Source organism: Salmo salar, chromosome ssa11, assembly GCF_905237065.1.
Source record: "Salmo salar chromosome ssa11, Ssal_v3.1, whole genome shotgun sequence".
NCBI lineage: Eukaryota > Metazoa > Chordata > Actinopteri > Salmoniformes > Salmonidae > Salmo > Salmo salar.
In genome coordinates, this window is record NC_059452.1 from 43,930,060 (window position 1) to 43,955,570 (window position 25,511).

Below are 25,511 nucleotides of genomic sequence, written 5' to 3' on the forward strand. Positions count from 1 at the left end.
GAATGAGGGATCAAAGTCCCATTTAGTACAGAATGAGGGATCAAAGTCCCATTTAGAACAGAATGAGGGATCAAACTCCCATTTAGTACAGAATGAGGGATCAAACTCCCATTTAGTACAGAATGAGGGATCAAAGTCCCATTTAGAACAGAAACTCAATAGAAAAGAGCATTATGCAGAAACACAGCTGAGTTGCGTTCTCCCCCCATGTCTAAGTAACTTATCTTAGGGTAGAAACAAAAGACCGTAGGTGTGAACTCAGATCCAGGTCTTCATGAATTCTATACAAGTGTGTTTCTCAACATCAGAGGTTAATATGGCTTCCCAAAGTTTGTGTGGTGTGATTGTGTAAACCCAGTGACTGGACAAGCATAGACTGAAGGAGACCACCATCCACATTCTTACCAGTATCGCCATTCAGTCGAAGCACCCGATCATTCCTAATAAACACACACTGAACTCTTTCTGCTGAAAAAGGCTGAAAGCCAACCTTCTGACCCGACTGAAAACCTTTCAGACCCTGGTGAAGAACTCATATTGCACTGCAAGATGGGCTAGGTCATTATGTTCCTAAAGTATACCCTCCCTCTGTTCCCCATCCATCTCCTGACCTTGGTAGATGGGCTAGGTCATTATGTTCCTAAAGTATGCCCCCTCTGTTCCCCATCCATCTCCTGACCTTGGTAGATGGACTAGGTCATTATGTTCCTAAAGTACACCTCCTCTGTTCCCCGTCCATCTCCTGACCTTGGTAGATGGCATCACTCAGAGTGGAGGTGTTGTGTTTGATTCCGACTGTGTGGAGTTCAGTTAAAACATTCTTACAATTTAACTTGGTGTGATTAACTCCACTCCATTCGACCAGAGAATGTTGTGGTCCATTGTCATGGTAACGGATAAATCAACTGTACTGGACTACTGCTTCCCTTTGATGATGTTAATGCTGAATGGTTAAACATATGCGGCTCTGTCTGTTAAAATAGTGAGAGACGGTTGAAAACACACAGTAAAAACAATGTCAAAAAGCATAGATCAACAGAGAGGATTGGTTATCATATCATTCTTAGAGAATACTTTATATCATTAATATTTGTTGAAATCAGAGACCAAAACATTATAGAAAACAAGACTAGTTAGAACAGAACAAAAAATACTTTACACCTTTCAGAGCTTTCTTTGCTGAAAATAAAACTTTGTCTCACTCTAAAAAGTGGATGGACAGAAACGGGGTTAGGGGGGGGTTTGGGTCCCCCTCCATTCATGCAATCTCTCTTCCCTTCTCTCACTACAGATACCAGTCAGTAGTGATTTTCTCTGCCCCCCCTCCTCCGCTCTCTGTCAGTATGACGTCATGGCTCCCTCTCCCCTGCAGCTGTGTGTTGGTCGTCCTGGTCTCTTCAGTAAGCTCCATAGCGATCCTAACACAAACACAACAAGCTGGGTCAGCACATTAACATCCATCTAGTAATGTTTTCCTACCAATACTAGAGAACAGAGCGGTATGTTTTCCTACCAATACTAGAGAACAGAGCGGTATGTTTTCCTACCAATACTAGAGAACAGAGCGGTATGTTTTCCTACCAATACTAGAGAACAGAGCGGTATGTTTTCCTACCAATACTAGAGAACAGAGTGGTGATCATTAGGAACCAAACTGAAGAAAACTGACAAACAGGGAGAGACCACCTGGACTTGTTCAATACAAATGCTCAATTTATGTTTTCAGTTGTGTGTCCTACTAGACAGTAGACAGGACAATAGAGTTTCTCTGTATGTGTAATTGTATTGTGTTGAGGTGTCTGGTCCTGTCACCTGTATGGTGTTCATGACGCCGTTGGCCAGCACGGCCATCTTGCCCGCCACAGTCTTCACCCCCTGTTTGAACTGAGCAATGTCTGGCCCCGTCGGCAGCACACTCTCATAACCTGCTGCCCCTACAGAGAGATCACAAACACACACACATTAACAAATACTCAAACACACTCTCATAACCTGCTGCCCCTACAGAGAGATCACAAACACACACACATTAACAAATACTCAAACACACTCTCATAACCTGCTGCCCCTACAGAGACAGAGAGAGACAGACAGAGAGAGACAGAGAGAGACAGAGAGAGAGAGAGAGAGAGAGAGATCAAACACACACACACTAACAAATACTCAAACACACAACATGAACCCTTACCTGTGTCACGGTCACTCCCGTCCCCAAACAGGTCAGCAGAGCTGATGGACGTGTTGCCAGACAGGCCCTCCAGACGTGTCTTGGCCTCATACTGGGGAATGACAGAACAACACCATCTCATTAGACAACACCATCGCATTCGCTTGACTAGTCAACACCAACGACACAATCTCATTAGTTTAGGGTTGAACCCATTTAGACTGCTCCATTGTTTGGTCGATATGCTGTTGGTCGACCGATATTTCTTTAGTTGAGCAGTCAGTCACAATATTATTTAAAAAATGAAATGGTGCACAAGACACCTGTCTGATTGGCGCCTGTCTGATTGGACTGATCCATTGTAGAGGCCGTGGGGATGGAACAGTCCATTTCTAAGACATGTGCTACTGAAATTCTATATGGTTACATAAGAACAATGGTGCAACACTAATAAAAATATTATTTTATAAATAATGTGCTTGGATAGCGGTCGCTGTCCGCGGTTCTGAAACATCAGTGCGCTGTTGAATTGGCGCCTTTTCCTAAACCATGTTGCTATGTGGATAATAGCAGAGTTAACCAGCATAGTGGTGTTGAGAACAATGCGGCGGAGACAGCAGTGGAGTGAGGAGACGAGGAAACAGCCCTTGCCTTAATTGTCTAATCACAAAATGTCGGATACAGCAATTGTACAAATTAGGCAATAAAAAATTAAAAAAATAAAACTTTGCTATGCTTTAATAAAGGATTTAGAATCAGTTTCATTAGAAGAGCCTCTGGTATTACACTGGACAAAACAAGAAAGGTCCCAGAAATGTCTCTCAAATTTTGTGCACAAATCTGTAGACATCCCTGTTAGTGAGCCTTTCTCATTTGCCAAGATAATCCATCCACATGACAGGTGTGGCATATCAAGAAGCTGATTAAACAGCATGATCATTACACAGGTGCACCTTGTACTAGGGATAATAAAAGGCCACTCTAAAATGTGCAGTTTTGTCACTCAACACAATGCCACAGAGGTCTCAAGTTGAGGGAGCGTGCGATTGGCATGCTGACTGCAGGAATGTCCACCAGAGCTGTTGCCAGAGAATTGAATGTTCATTTCTCTACCATAAGCCGCCTCCAACGTCGTTTTAGAGAATTTGGCAGTACGTCCAACCTGCCTCACAACCGAAGACCACGTGTGTGGCGTCTTGTGGGCGAGCGGTTTACTGATGTCAATGTTGAGAACTGAGTGCCCCACACATGTAGTGGGGGGATGGTATGGGCAGGCATAAGCTACGGACAACGAACACAATTTCATTTTATCAATGGCAATTTGAATGCACAGAGACACCGTGACGAGACCCTGTGGCCCAATGTCGTGCCATTCATCCGCTGCCATCACCTCATGTTTCAGCATGATAATGCACGGCCCCATGTTGCAAGGATCTGCACACAATTCCTGGAAGCTGATATTTTCCCACTTCTTCCATGTTGCCCATTGAGCATGTTTGGGATGCTATGGATCGACGTGTACGACAGCGTGTTCCAGTTCCCGCCAATATCCAGAAACTTCCCACAGACCACAATCAACAGCCTGATCAACTCTATGTGAAGGAGATGTGTGGTGCTGCATGAGGCAAATGGTGGTCACACCAGATACTGACTGGTTTCCTGATCCACTCCTCTACTTAAAAAAAAAAGTATCTTCTGGTAGAAAGAACAGACGACTCTCGGTCGACCAATATTTGTATTTATTTTACGGGGACAGCCCTACATTAGCTAGACTAGTCAACACCAACACCACCATCTCACTAGACAACACCATCTCACTAGACTAGACAACACCATCTCACTAGACTAGTCAACACCATCTCACTAGACTAGTCAACACCATCTCACTAGACTAGTCAACACCAACAACACCATCTCACTAGACTAGTCAACACCATCTCACTAGACTAGTCAACACCAACACCACCATCTCACTAGACTAGTCAACACCATCTCACTAGACTAGTCAACACCATCTCACTAGTCAACACCATCTCACTAGACTAGTCAACAGCATCTCATTAGACTAGTCAACACCATCTCACTAGACTAGTCAACACCATCTCACTAGACTAGTCAACACCATCTCACTAGACTAGTCAACACCATCTCACTAGACAACACCATCTCACTAGACTAGTCAACACCATCTCACTAGACTAGTCAACACCATCTCACTAGACTAGTCAACACCATCTCACTAGACTAGTCAACACCATCTCACTAGACTAGTCAACACCATCTCACTAGACTAGTCAACACCATCTCACTAGACTAGTCAACACCATCTCACTAGACTAGTCAACACCATCTCACTAGACTAGTCAACACCATCTCACTAGACTAGTCAACACCATCTCACTAGACTAGTCAACACCATCTCACTAGACTAGTCAACACCATCTCACTAGACTAGTCAACACCATCTCACTAGACTAGTCAACACCATCTCACTAGACAACACCATCTCACTAGACTAGTCAACACCAACAACACCATCTCACTAGACTAGTCAACACCATCTCACTAGACTAGTCAACACCATCTCACTAGTCAACACCATCTCACTAGACTAGTCAACACCATCTCACTAGTCAACACCATCTCACTAGACAACACCATCTCACTAGACTAGTCAACACCATCTCATTAGACTAGTCAACACCATCTCACTAGACTAGTCAACACCATCTCACTAGACTAGTCAACACCATCTCACTAGACTTAGTCAACACCATCTCACTAGACTAGTCAACACCATCTCACTAGACTAGTCAACACCATCTCACTAGACTAGTCAACACCATCTCACTAGACTAGTCAACACCATCTCACTAGACTAGTCAACACCATCTCACTAGACTAGTCAACACCATCTCACTAGACTAGTCAACACCATCTCATTAGACTAGTCAACACCATCTCACTAGACTAGTCAACACCATCTCACTAGACTAGTCAACACCATCTCACTAGACTAGTCAACACAATATTAAACACCATACTAGACTAGTCAACACCATCTCACTGGTCAACACAATATTAAACAACACCATCCACTAGACTAGTCAACACCATCTACTAGACTAGTCAACACCATACTAGACTAGTCAACACCATCTCACTAGACTAGTCAACACCATCTCCTACTAAACACCATACTAGACAACACCATCTCACTAGACTAGTCAACACCATCCACTAGTCAACACCATTAACTAGTCAACACCATGACTAGTCAACACCATCTTAAACAACACCATACTAGTCAACACAATATTAAACAACACCATACTAGTCAACACAATATTAAACAACACCATACTAGTCAACACAATATTAAACACCACCATACTAGTCAACACAATATTAAACACCACCATACTAGTCAACACAATATTAAACACCACCATACTAGTCAACACAATATTAAACAACACCATACTAGTCAACACAATCTTAAACACCACCATACTAGTCAACACAATCATTAAACAACACCATACTGGTCAACATCATACTAGTCAACACAATATTAAACACCACCATACTAGTCAACACAATATTAAACACCACCATACTAGTCAACACAATATTAAACACCACCATACTAGTCAACACAATATTAAACAACACCATACTGGTCAACACAATATTAAACAACACCATACTAGTCAACATCATACTAGTCAACACAATATTAAACACCACCATACTAGTCAACACAATATTAAACACCACCATACTAGTCAACACAATATTAAACACCACCATACTAGTCAACACAATATTAAACACCACCATACTAGTCAACACAATATTAAACAACACCATACTAGTCAACACAATATTAAACACCACCATACTAGTCAACACAATATTAAACACCACCATACTAGTCAACACAATATTAAACAACACCATACTAGTCAACACAATATTAAACACCACCATACTAGTCAACACAATATTAAACAACACCATACTGGTCAACACAATATTAAACAACACCATACTAGTCAACATCATACTAGTCAACACAATATTAAACACCACCATACTAGTCAACACAATATTAAACAACACCATACTAGTCAACACAATATTAAACAACACCATACTGGTCAACACAATATTAAACAACACCATACTAGTCAACACAATATTAAACAACACCATACTGGTCAACATCATACTAGTCAACACAATATTAAACACCACCATACTAGTCAACACAATATTAAACACCACCATACTAGTCAACACAATATTAAACACCACCATACTAGTCAACACAATATTAAACAACACCATACTAGTCAACACAATATTAAACAACACCATACTAGTCAACACCATACTAGTCAACACAATATTAAACAACACCATACTAGTCAACACAATATTAAACAACACCATACTGGTTAACACAATATTAAACAACACCATACTAGTCAACATCATACTAGTCAACACAATATTAAACACCACCATACTAGTCAACACAATATTAAACACCACCATACTAGTCAACACAATATTAAACAACACCATACTGGTCAACACAATATTAAACAACACCATACTAGTCAACACAATATTAAACAACACCATACTAGACCAGAGCAGCGGTTGTGTTATTAAATGCGGCCTGCCTTGCTCTACAGGTTTCCATTCAGTTGACAGGTGGCTGGTATTTGTTGGTAATACAGCGGTGTAACTTTACCTCGGCATAGCTCTCGCGGCCGAAGAACATGTCGGAAGAGATGGCCTTGGCGTTGGCAAACTTCTGCCGGGCCTCGCTCGACTCGGACACGGGCGCCGCCTCCTCTGCCTTCCGCCGACTGGGCCGTTCTCCGATAGGCTGGATGCTGGAGATGGTCACTTCCTCTTTAGGCTCCTCCTTCTCCAGGGCCCAGGAGGAGGTGAAGGAGGCCACGCCCCCATCAGAGTCCCACCGCGAGCCGAAGCCGTCGCCCGCCGTGAACGGGTTGTCCTTGTACCTGTCCCAACAAAACACACACACACAGAGGCAGGGATAGATCCAATGTTGGTCAGGTAGGGATACACAAGGACACATTCATAATGGATTAGATCTGAGGAAACAGAGGTTGATGAAGTCTCTACCCCCTAACCCATAGACCCAAGTCTCTAACCCATAGACCCAAGGCTCTACCCCTAACCCATAGACCCAAGGCTCTACCCCCTAACCCATAGACCCAAGGCTCTACCCCTAACCCATAGACCCAAGGCTCTACCCCCTAACCCATAGACCCAAGGCTCTACCCCCTAACCCATAGACCCAAGGCTCTACCCCTAACCCATAGACCCAAGGCTCTACCCCCTAACCCACAGACCCAAGGCTCTACCCCTAACCCACAGACCCAAGGCTCTACCCCTAACCCACAGACCCAAGGCTCTACCCCTAACCCACAGACCCAAGGCTCTACCCCTAACCCATAGACCCAAGGCTCTACCCCCTAACCCATAGACCCAAGGCTCTACCCCCTAACCCATAGACCCAAGGCTCTACCCCCTAACCCATAGACCCAAGTCTCTACCCCCTAACCCATAGACCCAAGGCTCTACCCCTAACCCATAGACCCAAGGCTCTACCCCTAACCCATAGACCCAAGGCTCTACCCCTAACCCATAGACCCAAGTCTCTACCCCTAACCCATAGACCCAAGGCTCTACCCCCTAACCCATAGACCCAAGGCTCTACCCCTAACCCATAGACCCAAGGCTCTACCCCCTAACCCATAGACCCAAGGCTCTACCCCCTAACCCATAGACCCAAGGCTCTACCCCTAACCCATAGACCCAAGGCTCTACCCCCTAACCCATAGACCCAAGGCTCTACCCCTAACCCATAGACCCAAGGCTCTACCCTTAACCCATAGACCCAAGGCTCTTAGATAATTCTGAAATGATTGGATAGGTGTCTTAGCAAGATGAAGACAAGTATATCAAGCCTATCTGAAGGCAAGTTGGATCCATTACCATATTGTTAATACCAATCCAATCCTTTCAGCTGTATACACTAACACCAGTGCCTGGGAGGTAGCTAGCTTGGGGTTGGAAGTCCATTTGGAATCGGACAGAAACCCGTTTTTCCACTACTTTTTTTTTTTTTTTTTTATTTCACCTTTATTTAACCAGGTAGGCAAGTTGAGAACAAGTTCTCATTTACAATTGCGACCTGGCCAAGATAAAGCAAAGCAGTTCGACAACATACAAAAACACAGAGTTACACATGGAGTAAAACAAGATACAATCAATGATGCAGTAGAAAAAAAAATAAGACTATATACAATGTGAGCAAATGATGTGAGATAAGGGAGGTAAAGGCAAAAAAAATGCCATGGTGGCAAAGTAAATAAAGTATAGCAAGAAAAACACTGGAATGGTAGATTTGTAGTTTGAAGAAAGTTCAGAGATAAAATATAAATAATATGGTGCAAAGGAGCAAAATAAATAAAATAAATAAATACAGTAGGGGAAGAGGTAGTTGTTTGGGCTAAATTATAGATGGGCTATGTACAGGTGCAGTGATCTGTGAGCTGCTCTGACAGCTGGTGCTTAAAGCTAGTGAGGGAGATAAGTGTTTCCAGTTTCAGAGATTTTTGTAGTTCGTTCCAGTCATTGGCAGCAGAGAACTGGAAGGAGAGACGACCAAAGGAGGAGTTTGGCTTTAGGGGTGACCAGAGAGATATACCTGCTGGAGCGCGTGCTACAGGTGGGTGCTGCTATGGTGACCAGTGAGCGGAGATAAGGGGGGACTTTACCTCGCAGGGTCTTGTAGATGACCTGGAGCCAATGTGTTTGGCGACGATTATGAAGCGAAGGCCAGCCAACGAGAGCGTACAGGTCGCAGTGGTGGGTAGTATATGGGGCTTTGGTGACAAAACGGATGGCACTGTGATAGACTGCATCCAGCTTGTTGAGTAGGGTAATGGAAGCTATTTTGTAAATGACATCGCCGAAGTCGAGGATTGGTAGGATGGTCAGTTTTACGAGGGTATGTTTGGCAGCATGAGTGAAGGATGCTTTGTTGTGAAATAGGAAGCCAATTCGAGATTTCACTTTGGATTGGAGATGATTGATGTGAGTCTGGAAGGAGAGTTTACAGTCTAACCAGACACCTAGGTAATTGTAGTTGTCCACAAATTCTAAGTTAGAACCGTCCAGAGAAGTGATGCTGGACAGGCGGGCAGGTGCAGGCAGCGATCGGTTGAAGAGCATGCATTTAGTTTTACTTGTGTTTAGGAGCAGTTGGAGACCACGGAAGGAGAGTTAAATGGCATTGAAGCTCGTCTGGAGGGTTGTTAACACAGTGTCCAAAGAAGGGCCAGAAGTGTACAGAATGGTGTCGTCTGCGTAGAGGTGGATCAGAGATTCACCAGCAGCAAGAGCGACATCATTTATGTATACAGAGAAAAGAGTTGGCCCAAGAATTGAACCCTGTGGTACCCCCATAGAGACTGCCAGAGGTCCAGACAGTAGGCCCTCCGATTTGACACACTGAACTCTGTCAGATAAGTAGTTGGTGAACCAGGCGACGCAATCGTTTGAGAAACCAAGGCTACTGAGTCTGCCGATGAGGATGTGGTGATTAACAGAGTCAAAAGCTTTGGCCAGGTCAATGAATACGGCAGCACAGTATTGTTTCTTATCGATGGCGGTTACGATGTCGTTTAGGACCTTGAGTGTGGCTGAGGTGCACCCATGACCAGCTCTGAAACCAGATTGCATAAGCGGAGAGGGTGCGGTGGGATTCGAAATGGTCGGTAATCTGTTTGTTGACTTGGCTTTCGAAGACCTTAGAAAGGCGTTGGTATGCGTTGGTAAGGTCCGGTATGCTCTGGTCTGAGTCGCGCTGTACAAAAACTGGCGATAGCTTTTCGAGCTAATGGATAGCTGAGGACAGCTAACCATGGCTAGCTGAACTTCAACGTTAGCCAGTGAAAATGGCTAACCTCTTGCTAGCTTCTGTTGTGGAATTCAGATGAGGTAAATAATACTTTCTTTTTTAAATTGGTGAGGCGGGTTGCAGGAGAGTGCTTTGAGGTTGAGTTTTTAGAATTAAAAAAATATATATAAAAAAGATAAGTGAAGAAAAAAAAAATAATAATAATATGTAAATATATATATACACGGGACACGACAAGAGGAGGGTAGAGGACGTCTGAACTGCTACGCCATCTTGGGAAAAAACTACTACTCCTTAGGAGAAGACATTCTGATCTGTTTGGGGTGTGACGTACTTAGGGGGTCCGGAGGAGAAGCCCGGCTCATCCAACATGTCCAGTTTGGAGCGAGGCGAGGACTTGGCCCCCAAGGGCGTCTCCTGCTCAATCACCTGCATCTCTGACATCACTGAGTGAGATATGGTGCTGGAATACGCAGAATACACACACACTTAAGTCATGTCCACACACAATAATGTACTGCAACACAATCTACACACACACAGACACCGTAAACACACAAACACCACTGAAGTTAAAGCCACACTCTGTAACATGGCATCCCATCAAAGAGTAGGACACCAACCAAAAGCGTAAATAATTAAAAGGAATACTTTGGGATTTTTGGCAATTAAGACCTTTATCTACTTCCCCAGAGTCAGATCAACTCCTTTATCTACTTCCCCAGAGTCAGATCAACTCCTTTATCTACTTCCCCAGAGTCAGATCAACTCCTTTATCTACTTCCCCAGAGTCAGATCAACTCCTTTATCTACTTCCCCAGAGTCAGATCAACTCCTGGATATCATTTTTATGTCTCTGCGTGCAGTTTGAAGGAAGTTGCTAACTAGCCCTTGCGCAATTTCTTACTAGCATTAGCATAATGATTGGAAGTCAATGGTATCTTCCAGTCATTGCGCTAACGCTAGTTAGCATTGGCTCACAAAACTCTCTCTAACGTCCTTCAAATTTGACACGGACTATAAAAATGGTATCCACGAGTCCATCTGACTCTGGGGAAGTAGATAAAGGGCCTCATTGCCAACATCCTGAAGTATCGTTTAAGCAGGAATACTATAGCCTACAGTAGCACATGCAAACAGGCAGCACTCATTTGCTATTTGTAGTGCTCAAGGAACGCTTATTCCATGAGAGAAACATTACTGTTCTTTGAAAACATGGTTTGAACACTGATAACTTGATTACCTGCGGTTGCCGAAGCCCATGCCCAGTCTCTCAGCCTGCTCTCTCTTCTTACCCTCCATGTTCTGCATCTTCTTGTTGTCCATCTTCCTGTCAATCTCCAGCTCCTTGTAGGCCAGGCGCATGGAGGCCACACTGCAAAAAGAGACATTTGTCAATTGTTCTACATTAATTTGCAACAATTTTGCCCACTTGGAATTTTTCGGAAATTCTCCTCCCGACCATGTCGTTCTCCTCGTAAAATGATTACCAACATTACCCTCAGTGTGTTAAATATATTAAGACAATTTTTATATGGTCCATAATTGTCGGTTACACGATAATACAATTATTGCGCCAGCCGATGTCACTACTTGCTGTCCTCAAGGATCACCTCTTTTCACTTTCTGTACGCAGAAGTAGGCTGCATTATTTGCAGCCTGATTTAACCAACCTCTGAACAGTCTGACCATGAGAAGACAGCAAATATTAATATAGTGTAAACACTAAACAGCAGAATGTGGGGCGGAGGTGTTTCCATGCTCTCTGACTGTCAAACTTTGGTTCACTCACATAGACTCCTCTGCCTGTTTCTTAGCATCCGCTGCTTGCTCCTCTCTCAGCTTCTCAGCTACCTGGGCCTGTTTCTCCACCTCCGAGAAGCTCTTACTGCTCACCTTCTGGGCCCCCAGGCCCTTCTTAGCACCCAGCTGGAGGGAGAGGAGCACAGAGGAGATGGTTACACACAGCTGGGGACAGATAGAGGAAATGACTGCCCCCCCAGTGGACAAGTGGTAGTATTACATTCATGGTTTGATCAACGCACTTGATTCATTAGCCAGGTTTGGTGGTTCTGATTTGGGACATTTGTTTTTCTGGTCAACGTGACTTATCCAGGAACAACACCGAGCCCTAACTACATGCCAGATCTAGGGCTCCACGTGTTTCCTAGTCAGATCACGTGACCAGCCTAAACCCTGCTCCTCATGCGGAGCCCCCTGTCTGAATGCTGAAGGGGTTGTAACCTACCCCTTTCTTAGTAGTGCTGGGCTTCTTTTTCCCAATGATGGATTGCTTCACATCTGTAACACAAAGATCATCATTAGAACACTGGTGGACAGCGACAGGCCATGGACTCACGAGTTGTAATCGCTCTGCATAACTTTGAAAAAGAATTGCAAGTCGCACACACCAATGCATAGCCGTGCCCCCATACATGTGAATGCACAAACCGTTGTACGTTTCCCCTCTGTTAAAAGGTGCAAACATTCAGTACCCTTAGCAGACGCTACACAAAGAACATGTCAACACACTCAGGTGAGAAATAGCATTCCAACAGTCCTTTTATCCAGTCAGAGCAGTTTCAAGACAAGCAATGTGCTACAATCAGCAGTGTTATATCACTGCAGCTGAAGGACAGCACCATTGTCATACACCTGACAGAAATAGTTTCATTTGTTTACGTTATTCTAAAGTTATGGGACATACAGATACTACAATAAGGATTCACCCCATTGGACTTTCACATTTTGATACGAAGCAGAAGTGAAATGATACGCACCAAATCATTGATCCATACCAAATACTCCATGTCAAACTGAAAATAAAATTATATAAAATGTTCACAAATTAAGAAAAATTAATAACTAAAATATATTGATTGTTGAGCAGAAAACATTTGTCTAGCAAATCACACAATAAGTTGCATGGCATCAGTGTGTGAAATAATAGGGGTCAACATGATTTGAATGACCCTTTCTTGGTACCCCAAACATACAACCTCTGTAAGGTCAGACACATTTAAGTCGAATACATTCAGTTGTACCACTGACTAGGTTGAAGTACTGCATCTCAAGCAGAGATTCAACCAACGGGAGCTTTTCAAATGCCTCATAAAGAAGGGCAGCGATTGGTAGATGGGTAAAAAAAAATGGCAGGCACTGAATATCCCTTTAAGCATGATCAGGTTATTAATTAAGCTTTGGCTGGTTTATCAAACCACCCAGACACAACAAAGATACAGACTGCCTTTCTAACTGAGCTGCTGGACGGGAAGGGAACCGTGCAGTGATGTCATCATGAGTCCTACTGTGACTTTAAAACAGCTACAGGGTTTAACGGCTGTGATGGGACAAAACTAAGGATGGCTCAACCACATTGTAGTCACTCCACAATACTGATTTACTAAGGATGGCTCAACCACATTGTAATCACTCCACAATACTGATCTACTCTACTAAGGATGGCTCAACAACACTCCACAATACTGATCTAAATGACAGTCGAAGGAAGTCTGTACAGAATTTATCCCTCACTTTGACATGAGACTATTTTGTGTAGATCAGTGATGTATTTAAATGTAATATTTTTTATTTTATAACACAATACAACATGAAGAAGTCCAATGGGAGTGAAAACTTATGACACTGAGTCGGCTAGGTCTGTGACCGAGGCTACGTGTTGAATGAAAAGCCCTGTAAGCCTGCTAGGTCTGTGACCGAGGCTACGTGTTGAATGAAAGGCACTGGAAGCCTGCTAGGTCTGTGACCGAGGCTACGTGTTGAATGAAAGGCCCTGTAAGCCTGCTAGGTCTGTGACCGAGGCTACGTGTTGAATGAAAGGCCCTGTAAGCCTGCTAGGTCTGTGACCGAGGCTACGTGTTGAATGAAAGGCCCTGGAAGCCTGCTAGGTCTGTGACCGAGGCTACGTGTTGAATGAAAGGCCCTGGAAGCCTGCTAGGTCTGTGACCGAGGCTACGTGTTGAATGAAAGGCACTGGAAGCCTGCTAGGTCTGTGACCGAGGCTACGTGTTGAATGAAAGGCACTGGAAGCCTGCTAGGTCTGTGACCGAGGCTACATGTTGAATAGGGGTTGTCTGACTGTTGTATTAATGTTAGGAGACTGGAAGAAGGAAAAAAGCCTTTGCAGTCACACATTTTACTTAGAGCTGGGAGGGAGGGGCTTAAGCTTGCGTGTCACAATCAGGTGAGGTATCAGTCAAGCACAGAACCAACCATGCTTCCTGAAAATCTGGCCAGCCAATGGGCTGACGGCAGCTTTTAAAAAGGTGTTCCAATCACCTTTGGGTAGCTGTGGTTGATCTGATGACAAACGCATGGAGTCCTCTACGGACAAAGCAGACACAGGTGTTACTGAGGACTCCATGGTCATATGGAAAACCTCCAGTGACTGTATTACATGGTGGGCTGTGTATGGGAGGGGTAGGGACAATTTGGTTCCTGGTCCAAACGTCTAAATAAGGGGGAGGGGTCTCCAATTCTGGGAAGAGCCAATTAGGGCATGCTTGCCAGAATATCGGGGGGGGTTACTGTGGATGTTGAGGTCTGTAAATGGCTGTGACCATCACCTATTCCTTGTTTTTAAGGTCAGCAAAGATCATTGAGAGGTGAGGGGAGGAGCCGTTGTCATGTGAAAGGAGGCAGAGGAGGAACAGGATGTTGGCTGATGACTTACCTATAGTGACTTTGGGAGATTGCTCAGTGCTCAGTCCCTCAATGCTTGGCCCTTCCTCCAGCTCTGAGAATGTCAAATACAATCACAGATCAACTGTATAATTCAACCTCAGAAACATATGGGAAAGCTCCAGACCAAAGGATAGGAGAGGGGGGACTGTGTGTGTGTGTGTGTGTGTGTGTGTGTGTGTGTGTGTGTGTGTGTGTGTGTGTGTGTGTGAGTGTGAGACTCACGAGTGCTGGCGGTGTGGGGGACTTTAGGTGTGTCCTCCAATAGTTGAGGAGTGAGGGTTCCATTGTGTTCTGTCAGGGAAGTAGCCGTCACGTCCCAGCTGATTGAAGGCTGCAAACATACAAATTCAGTCACATTAAATAACACAACACATACACACAGAACCAACACTACTGCACACACAGAATGAACACAGAAGCACAAAACACTTGTGTGATTGGTGTGATTTGAACAGTAGACCTCAGGCCTACCTGAGTATGCTCAGCAAAGAAGTCTGTCTGTCTCTTCTCTGGGGCTGCAGGCTGGCTACTCACACTGGATGGGTCAATCCACAGCTGAGAGAGAAAGAGGAAGGGTTAACGGACGCCATTCACACAGCCAACTGACATTTACTCCTGAGGTACTGACCTGCTGCACCCTCTACAACCACTGTGATTATTATTTGACCCTGCTGGTCAAATATGAACGTTTTAACATCTTGAAGAACAATTTGGCCTTAATGGCCATGTACTCTTATAACCTCCACCCGGCACAGCCAGAAGAGGACTGGCCACCAGAGCCTGGTTCCTCTCTAGGTTTCTTCCTAGGTTGCTGCCTTTCTAGGGAGTTTTTCCTAGCCACCGTGCTTCTACATCTGCATTGCTTGCTGTTTGGGGTTTTAGGCTGGGTTTCTGTATAGCACTTTGTGACATCTGATGATGTAAGAAGGGCTTTATAAATACATTTGATTTAGATGGCCCAGAGCCAAATCAACCCCTGGCCTCTATAGATATAAACATCATAAGTCTATACCCACTAGTTTTGGGAAAGGAATATGCTGGTCATAGGGGACGTTTTGATTTCCCATTTTAAATATAGCTCAGCTCTATAACACCTGCTTAAACAGTTTGGCCCAAACTGAAGACCATAGTTGATGATTTGAAACTAGTGAGTTAAAATATGAAACACCTCTACACACTCACAGCACATTCAAATCTGAATTGGTATCTGCAAAAGCCTTGTGAGGACCTGGAAGTGCAGCATGCAGCTGCACCAATAAGAACAGATATGGTGTTTGTGGGTAATTATGTATCGTGTGGTCTATCCACAAGACATTAATTAATGTTGCTGGTGACATCACACGTGGAGTTTGCCCACTCGCTGGTGACTCAACAGGCCAATGTGTAGCTGATATGGGTAGCTGTGAGAGGGACGAGAGAGGGGGAGTTCGTTGCCTTCTCAGAGGAATAATATCACAGTAGGAATATATAGATAACCATAAGAAATAATAATATCAGTAGTAATATATAGACCTATTTAGATAACCATAAGCCATAATAATATATAGACCTATATAGATAACCATAAGAAATAATAATAATACTATATAGATAACCATAAGAAATAATAATAATATATAGACCTATATAGATAACCATAAGCCATAATAATATATAGACCTATATAGATAACCATAAGAAATAATAATAATACTATATAGATAACCATAAGAAATAATAATAATATATAGACCTATATAGATAACCATAAGAAATAATAATATATAGACCTATATAGATAACCATAAGAAATAATAATAATATATAGATCTATATAGATAACATAATAATAATATATAGACCTATATAGATAACCATAAGAAATAATAATAATATATAGACCTATATAGATAACCATAAGAAATAATAATAATATATAGACCTATATAGATAACCATAAGAAATAATAATAATATATAGACCTATATAGACAACCATAAGAAATAATAATAATATATAGACCTATATAGACAACCATAAGAAATAATAATAATATATAGACCTATATAGATAACCATAAGAAATAATAATAATATATAGACCTATATAGATAACCATAAGAAATAATAATAATATATAGATCTATATAGATAACATAATAATAATATATAGACCTATATAGATAACCATAAGACATAATAATAATATATAGACCTATATAGATAACCATAAGAAATAATAATAATATATAGACCTATATAGATAACCATAAGAAATAATAATAATATATAGACCTATATAGATAACCATAAGAAATAATAATAATATATAGACCTATATAGATAACATAATAATAATATATAGACCTATATAGATAACCATAAGACATAATAATAATATATAGACCTATATAGATAACCATAAGAAATAATAATAATATATAGACCTATATAGACAACCATAAGAAATAATAATAATATATAGACCTATATAGATAACCATAAGAAATAATAATAATATATAGACCTATATAGACAACCATAAGAAATAATAATATATAGACCTATATAGATAACCATAAGAAATAATAATAATATATAGACCTATATAACCATAAGAAATAATAATAATATATAGACCTATATAGATAACCATAAGAAATAATAATATATAGACCTATATAGACAACCATAAGAAATAATAATAATATATAGACCTATATAGATAACCATAAGAAATAATAATATATAGACCTATATAGACAACCATAAGAAATAATAATAATATATAGACCTATATAGATAACCATAAGAAATAATAATAATACTATATAGACAACCATAAGAAATAATAATAATATATAGACCTATATAGATAACCATAAGACATAATAATATATAGACCTATATAGATAACCATAAGACATAATAATATATAGACCTATATAGATAACCATAAGACATAATAATATATAGACCTATATAGATAACCATAAGACATAATAATATATAGACCTATATAGATAACCATAAGACATAATAATAATAATAATATATAGACCTATATAGATAACCATAAGACATAATATTAATATATCGACCTTTATAGATAACCATAAGAAATAATAATATATAGACCTATATAGATAACCATAAGACATAATAATATATAGACCTATATAGATAACCATAAGACATAATAATATATAGACCTATATAGATAACCATAAGACATAATAATATATATAGACCTATATAGATAACCATAAGAAATAATAATAATATATAGACCTATATAGATAACCATAAGAAATAATAATAATATAGACCTATATAGATAACCATAAGAAATAATAATAAATATAGACCTATATAGATAACCATAAGAAATAATAATAATATATAGACCTATATAGATAACCATAAGAAATAATAATAATATATAGACCTATATAGATAACCATAAGAAATAATAATAATATATAGACCTATATAGATAACCATAAGAAATAATAATAATATATAGACCTATATAGATAACCATAAGAAATAATAATAATATATAGACCTATATAGATAACCATAAGAAATAATAATAATACTATATAGATAACCATAAGAAATAATAATAATATATAGACCTATATAGATAACCATAAGAAATAATAATAATATAGACCTATATAGATAACCATAAGAAATAATAATAATATATAGACCTATATAGATAACCATAAGAAATAATAATAATATATAGACCTATATAGATAACCATAAGAAATAATAATAATATATAGACCTATATAGACAACCATAAGAAATAATAATAATATATAGACCTATATAGACAACCATAAGAAATAATAATAATATATAGACCTATATAGACAACCATAAGAAATAATAATAATATATAGACCTATATAGATAACCATAAGAAATAATAATAATATATAGACCTATATAGATAACCATAAGAAATAATAATAATATATAGACCTATATAGATAACCATAAGAAATAATAATAATATATAGACCTATATAGATAACCATAAGAAATAATAATAATATATAGACCTATATAGATAACCATAAGAAATAATAATATATAGACCTATATAGATAACCATAAGAAATAATAATAATATATAGACCTATATAGATAACCATAAGAAATAATAATAATATATAGACCTATATAGATAACCATAAGAAATAATAATAATATATAGACCTATATAGATAACCATAAGAAATAATAATAATACTATATAGACAACCATAAGAAATAATAATAATATATAGACCTATATAGATAACCATAAGACATAATAATAATATAGACCTATATAGATAACCATAAGACATAATAATAATAATAATATATAGACCTATATAGATAACCATAAGAAATAATAATATATAGACCTATATAGATAACCATAAGACATAATAATAATATATAGACCTATATAGATAACCATAAGAAATAATAATATATAGACCTATATAGATAACCATAAGAAATAATAATATATAGACCTATATAGATAACCATAAGACATAATAATATATAGACCTATATAGATAACCATAAGACATAATAATATATAGACCTATATAGATAACCATAAGACATAATAATATATAGACCTATATAGATAACCATAAGAAATAATAATATATAGACCTATATAGATAACCATAAGAAATAATAATATATAGACCTATATAGATAACCATAAGAAATAATAATATATAGACCTATATAGACAACCATAAGAAATAATAATAATAATATATAGACCTATATAGATAACCATAAGAAATAATAATAATACTATATAGATAACCATAAGAAATAATAATAATATATAGACCTATATAGATAACCATAAGACATAATAATAATATATAGACCTATATAGATAACCATAAGACATAATAATAATAATAATAATAATAATATATAGACCTATATAGATAACCATAAGACATAAATAATAATAATAAAATATAGACCTATATAGATAACCATAAGACATAATAATAATATATAGACCTATATAGATAACCATAAGACATAATAATATATAGACCTATATAGATAACCATAAGACATAATAATAATAATAATATATAGACCTATATAGATAACCATAAGACATAATAATAATATATAGACCTATATAGATAACCATAAGACATAATAATATATAGACCTATATAGATAACCATAAGACATAATATTAATATATAGACCTTTATAGATAACCATAAGAAATAATAATATATAGACCTATATAGATAACCATAAGACATAATAATATATAGACCTATATAGATAACCATAAGACATAATAATATATAGACCTATATAGATAACCATAAGACATAATAATATATAGACCTATATAGATAACCATAAGATAATAATAATATATAGACCTATATAGATAACCATAAGACATAATAATAATTATAGACCTATATAGACAACCATAAGACATAATAATAATATATAGACCTATATAGACAACCATAAGAAATAATAATAATATTGCTATATAGATAACCATAAGAAATAATAATAATATATAGACCTATATAGATAACCATAAGAAATAATAATAATATATAGACCTATATAGATAACCATAAGACATAATAATATATAGACCTATATAGACAACCATAAGAAATAATAATAATATCTATATAGACATCCATAAGAAATAATAATAATATATAGACCTATATAGATAACCATAAGACATAATAATAATATAGACCTATATAGATAACCATAAGACATAATAATAATAACCTATATAGATAACCATAAGAAATAATAATAATATATAGACCTATATAGATAACCATAAGACATAATAATATATAGACCTATATAGATAACCATAAGACATAATAATAATAATTAGACCTATATAGATAACCATAAGACATAATAATAATATATAGACCTATATAGATATCCATAAGAAATAATAATAATATATAGACCTATATAGATAACCATAAGAAATAATAATAATATATAGACCTATATAGATAACCATAAGAAATAATAATATATAGACCTAAATAGATAACCATAAGAAATAATAATATATAGACCTAAATAGATAACCATAAGACATAATAATAATATATAGACCTATATAGATAACCATAAGACATAATAATAATATATAGACCTATATAGATAACCATAAGACATAATAATAATATATAGACCTATATAGATAACCATAAGACATAATAATATATAGACCTATATAGATAACCATAAGACATAATATAAGTAGGAATTTAAACAACTCAATAAACATGGTGTAATTCCAAAAGCTCAATGTTCAGTGGTATAGTGGTTCCAACCACAACTTGGGAGTAGGGATATATCACCGTGAGCCTCGTTTAAAATGCTGGGTTAAGAGCGAGTTGTTACATGCATACATGCTACATAAGGTATGGTACGTTTGGGTGACCGTTGAAGCTGCGCTCTCAGCCCATACTCACATCAGACCCATATTTAGACAGCGCCGTGTTGGCTTGCTGTCGGATCTTCTCTCGGTACATCTGTGCCGCACGGCTGTTGTACTTGGTGGTAGTGTCATTGGTGGAGCAGCCATGCTGGCGGAAGAAGGCCGTCTTCACCAGGAGGACACAGACAAGAGGGGAGAGAGTCAGATCCAGAGCAGGTCCTGTTTAAAGTTGTGTGTTGTTCAACGTCTATGTATAATGGAATGTTATCGTATTGACGTACCGCGTTGGCGTTGCCTCCGACCTGCATACATCTCAGCTGAAACCAGTTCCAGTTGGAGTCGAGCTCAGTGGATCTGAGATGAAGAACAAAACAACATGGGGATTGTATCAAATGTTCTCCTTGACAGTGTATGACAGTAAAACTTGTGATTATCGAGTCATGACGTGTGTGTGTGTGTGTGTGAGAGAGACAGACAGCCAGGCTACCTGATAAAGCTGAGGTGCACTCCCAGAGAGCGATGAATGCCAGAGCAGTCGATGCACAGAAACACTCCATATGGTATACTGGCCCAGCTGGGGTTCTTGGCAGCACAGTCAAAGCACGCCTTGCACAGAAACAAACACACAATTCACTGCCTAGTTAGCTAGCTACATACCTACAGCAGACATGTCTGGATGTGGTCTTAAACAGGGAAGAGAACAAGCGACGTAGTTACAGACATGGGGGACACTCGTACATTAACCATAAAGCATTGTTCATTGTCAATGACTAAACTCAAGGGTTATTTACACAAGATCTCAGGTTCTACATGTGATCGCAGCCTCAAGGAATGGATGTTCAATAGCTTTCCTGCTTTTTAAACTTGGCTATCAGTGAACGCATAGCTAACATAAAAATGGCCGTGAGTTCATCTCAATAAGTAGTTATTTCTACTGCTGGGGAAGACCTACTGATAGTGCTCCATCATATTTAAATCAGCTGTTTTAATTAAGGAAGATTACACAGAAAATGAAGATATTTCAGACTATTGAGATGCAACCAATCAGAGGAAGAGGCGACGCGAGAGGGGAAACTGCTAAAAAACAATCTGTCTCCTCCATCAGGTGGCAATTTTCAACAAAAAACTTGCCCACCAAGCGAGCGTTGAGAGTGTCGAAGGTCAATGAGAGAGTTGAATTTAGTCAACAAAAAATGTAATGTCTTATTTGCTACATGAGCCTTAATTGATCTAATAGACGTTTTCTAAGGCTTAAGTTGTTAGGAGTGTACTGATATAAGTAGGACGTGTGACATCCGGCAACTTTGAGGAAAAAAAACACTTTATATTGAAGTTGTGCCTAGTTTAGTGCTATCCGGTACCCTTGAGACGTCCCTAGCCCAAACCCCTACCGTAACCTTTTAATGTCAACTTCAATGGAGTAATGTCAGAGTTGGGACGTCCCAATGATCCCAGATAGCAAGGACCATCGTGCCTGTTGTTCACACGCGTATCTGCCCTCTCTCATTGGCTAGAATGGTCCCATCTGATCGCGCCTCCTCACGACTGTATTTCCATTGATAGACTGACCAGTCGACCGTCTGGTCAACATAATGCAGCGTTTCCCTAACTAGGGGTTCCTTGATTTGAAAAATGGGGTCACGAGAGAAACAACAACAAGATTGCACTTCACTCATAGAACCAGGGTAATGTCTGTAACCTCTGGTAGCCGCTATATGCGAGTTGTAATAATCAATAATGGCAAGTTGAATGCCTGCTTCCTGGGCTTAAAGGAGATTCTCCATATCAACGTCTCCTGTAAGGCCCAATTCTGGTCCAGTCGACCCCTAGCCCAAGAATGTACTCTTAAAGAGTGTAGGCAACCCTACCGTTAGTCCTTAAGGTCCAATGAGTGACCTTTTATACTGAACAAAAATATAAACAACAATTTCAAAGATTTTACTGAGTTACTGTTCATATAAGGAAATCAGTCAATTGAAATAAATTCATTAGGCCCTAATCAATGCATTTCACATGACTGGGCAGGGGTGCCGCCATGGGAGTGCCTGGGAGGGCATAGGCCAACCAACTTGGCAGCCAGGCCCAACCAATCCGAATTAGTTTTTCCACCCCAAAAAGGGCTTTATTACAGACAGAAATACTCCCCCACAGGTGAAGAAGCCAGATGTGGAGTTCCTAGGCTGGCGTGGTTACAGATGGTCTGCAGTTGAGCCCGGTTGGACATACTGACAAATTCTTTAAAACACTGTTGGAGGCGGATTATGGTAGAGAAGTTTACATTAAATTCTCTGGCAACAGCTCTGGTGTTCATTCCTGCAGTCAGCATGGCAATTTCACACTCCCTCAAAACACGAGACATATGTGGCAAAACTGCTCATTTTAAAGTGGCCTTTCATTGTCCTCAGCACAAGATGCATCTGTGTAATAGTCATGCTGTCTAATCAGATTCTTGATATACCACACCTGTCAGGTTGATGGATTATCTTGGCGAAGGAGAAATGCTCACCAATAGGGATGTAAACAAATTTGTGCCAAAAAAATCGAGAAAAGCTTTTTATGTACATAGAAAATGTCTGGGATTTTTTATTTCCGCTCATGAATCATGGGACCAACACTTTACATGTTGCGTTTATATTTTTGTTCATTGTAGGTTGTTTTCAGAGGTTAACTGGCTCTGGCAGCCAGAACAGCAAAATACTCCATCTAAACGGGAATTGATTCTCAATTGCGATACGGTTCTAGAAACATAAAGCCCTAAATTCATATCACATCTGCAAAATATACACATACGCCGTTTTAACCGGCTTCACAGTTGCTGCCGACAGTATTTTTCGGTTACAAAACGTTTCTGGCGGCCTTCTTCCATTACACACGAATTGTGTTACATTGCTAAATAGCACAGGTGGTCGCCTCAGTCTTCCGTCAACACGCGCTGTAACATGGAGATATGGCCGTGTGGGGAGACGTATAGTAAAGGTGTGTAGTACTTTACCTTTTGAAAATTATTTATCGCTGATATTAAAGATAGGTTCCTTATTTCCAAAACAGTAGCGCAAGTGATGCGTGTTCAAGTTCATACCGAGCGTCCGGGCTCGTACCGGGCTCTTAAAGTTCCCCTGGGAAGAAGATAACATCAGTCGTTCCCGGCTATGGATGAGGTAACGTTAGTCGACCCGGGGAATTTAGCTTGGTACATTAAACTAGGCAATTTTGCACTTTGATAGTAGCTAAGCAAAATAAGCTAATGGCTAGCTAACGTTTGCTAGGAGTCCAATTACGTTGGCTTTGGTGCTAACGTTAGACAATCTTTCAGACATTGGCCCCGGCCCTACTCGTTCTGGCTCAAATAAACAAGTCACCAGACTGGTTAACTAGGTTAGAAAAACAAGGCGCGTTAACGATACATATCATACGTGGCCGATTTAGATAAGAAAAGGTAGCCGCTCTGCTAGCCTAGTGAGCTAACGTCAGCTTCTTGCTGGCCGTCGTAAGGCCCAGGCAGAGACCAGCTTACTACTGTAGACGGATGGACGTCATCATTTTTCTGGTCTACGTTCCACCTCCAATAACGGATCATTAAATTAGTGAATAGACAGTAAGCACTTATTCGTGTTACCTTGTTAGTTGGAATAGACCGTAGTCTTTTAAAAATGGTCAGAATTTCTGTCTTGTTCGGCTCCGCAGCCATCTTGCTACCTTTCTAGAGGTACGGGTACCAGTGGGGATAAAAAATGCTGGGTTGTTCGCGAAGTTCGATCAGAGGTGATGCTGCGTTCATGTGCCCCTCGTAAAGTCGGAAACAAACCGTTTTGTAAGAGCTTTGATTGTTTAAACTTTTTGTATGACTGTTTGTCTGGCCGCAGTTCTACACACTGGCGACGCATTTTGGCCAGTTTGGTGAACTCTAAAAAGAAAAGGTTCCTGGAGTATCCTTAGGGGTTCTCCAAATTGAAACTGTGGGGGAACCCATATAAGTTCTTTGAATAACCCCTTTAATGGATTTTAATTTATAATGACGGCCTACCCCAGCCAAACCCTAACCCGGGCGACGCTGGGCCAATTGTGCGCCGCCCATGGGACTCCCAATCATGGCCAGTTGTGATAGAGCCTGGAATCGAACTAGAGTCTGTAGTGACACCTCTAGGACTGAGACGCAGTCGCTTAGACCACTGTGTCACTCGG

At 39.4% G+C, this 25,511-nt stretch overlaps 1 protein-coding gene across 4 annotated transcripts; it reads right to left on the reverse strand.

Annotated features, from left to right (window-relative positions):
- Positions 1-1,045: 1,045 nt before the first annotated feature.
- LOC106587908 (ADP-ribosylation factor GTPase-activating protein 2) lies at positions 1,046-25,095 on the reverse strand. 4 transcript variants are annotated; one of them, XM_045689603.1, is made up of 16 exons: positions 24,946-25,095; positions 21,817-21,935; positions 21,611-21,683; positions 21,364-21,495; positions 15,315-15,398; positions 15,066-15,174; positions 14,833-14,895; positions 14,439-14,483; positions 12,388-12,440; positions 11,932-12,068; positions 11,383-11,514; positions 10,474-10,602; positions 6,933-7,209; positions 2,189-2,279; positions 1,813-1,934; positions 1,046-1,418 (listed from the first exon to the last, which is right to left on the reverse strand). In XM_045689603.1, exons 1-16 carry the CDS (start codon positions 25,015-25,017, stop codon positions 1,398-1,400), a joined length of 1,659 nt encoding a protein of 552 aa, XP_045545559.1. In that variant the 5' UTR covers positions 25,018-25,095; the 3' UTR covers positions 1,046-1,397. The 4 variants fall into 4 exon arrangements, with proteins under 4 accessions (XP_045545559.1, XP_045545560.1, XP_045545562.1 ...); XM_045689604.1 differs by lacking the exon at positions 14,439-14,483; XM_045689605.1 differs by lacking the exons at positions 1,046-1,418; positions 1,813-1,934 and adding an exon at positions 1,998-2,068.
- Between the last annotated feature and the right edge of the window lie 416 nt (positions 25,096-25,511).

Coding starts and splice junctions, on each gene's coding strand:
- LOC106587908 (XM_045689603.1), bottom strand. CDS start 25,017: ATGGCTGCGGAGCCGAACAAGACAGAAATTCTGACCATTTTTAAAAGA. Junction 15,399..21,363: donor TGTCTAAATATGGGTCTGAT/GTGAGTATGGGC, acceptor TTTCTCTCTCAG/CTGTGGATTGACCCATCCAG. Junction 2,280..6,932: donor GCCGCGAGAGCTATGCCGAG/GTAAAGTTACAC, acceptor GTCATTCCCCAG/TATGAGGCCAAGACACGTCT.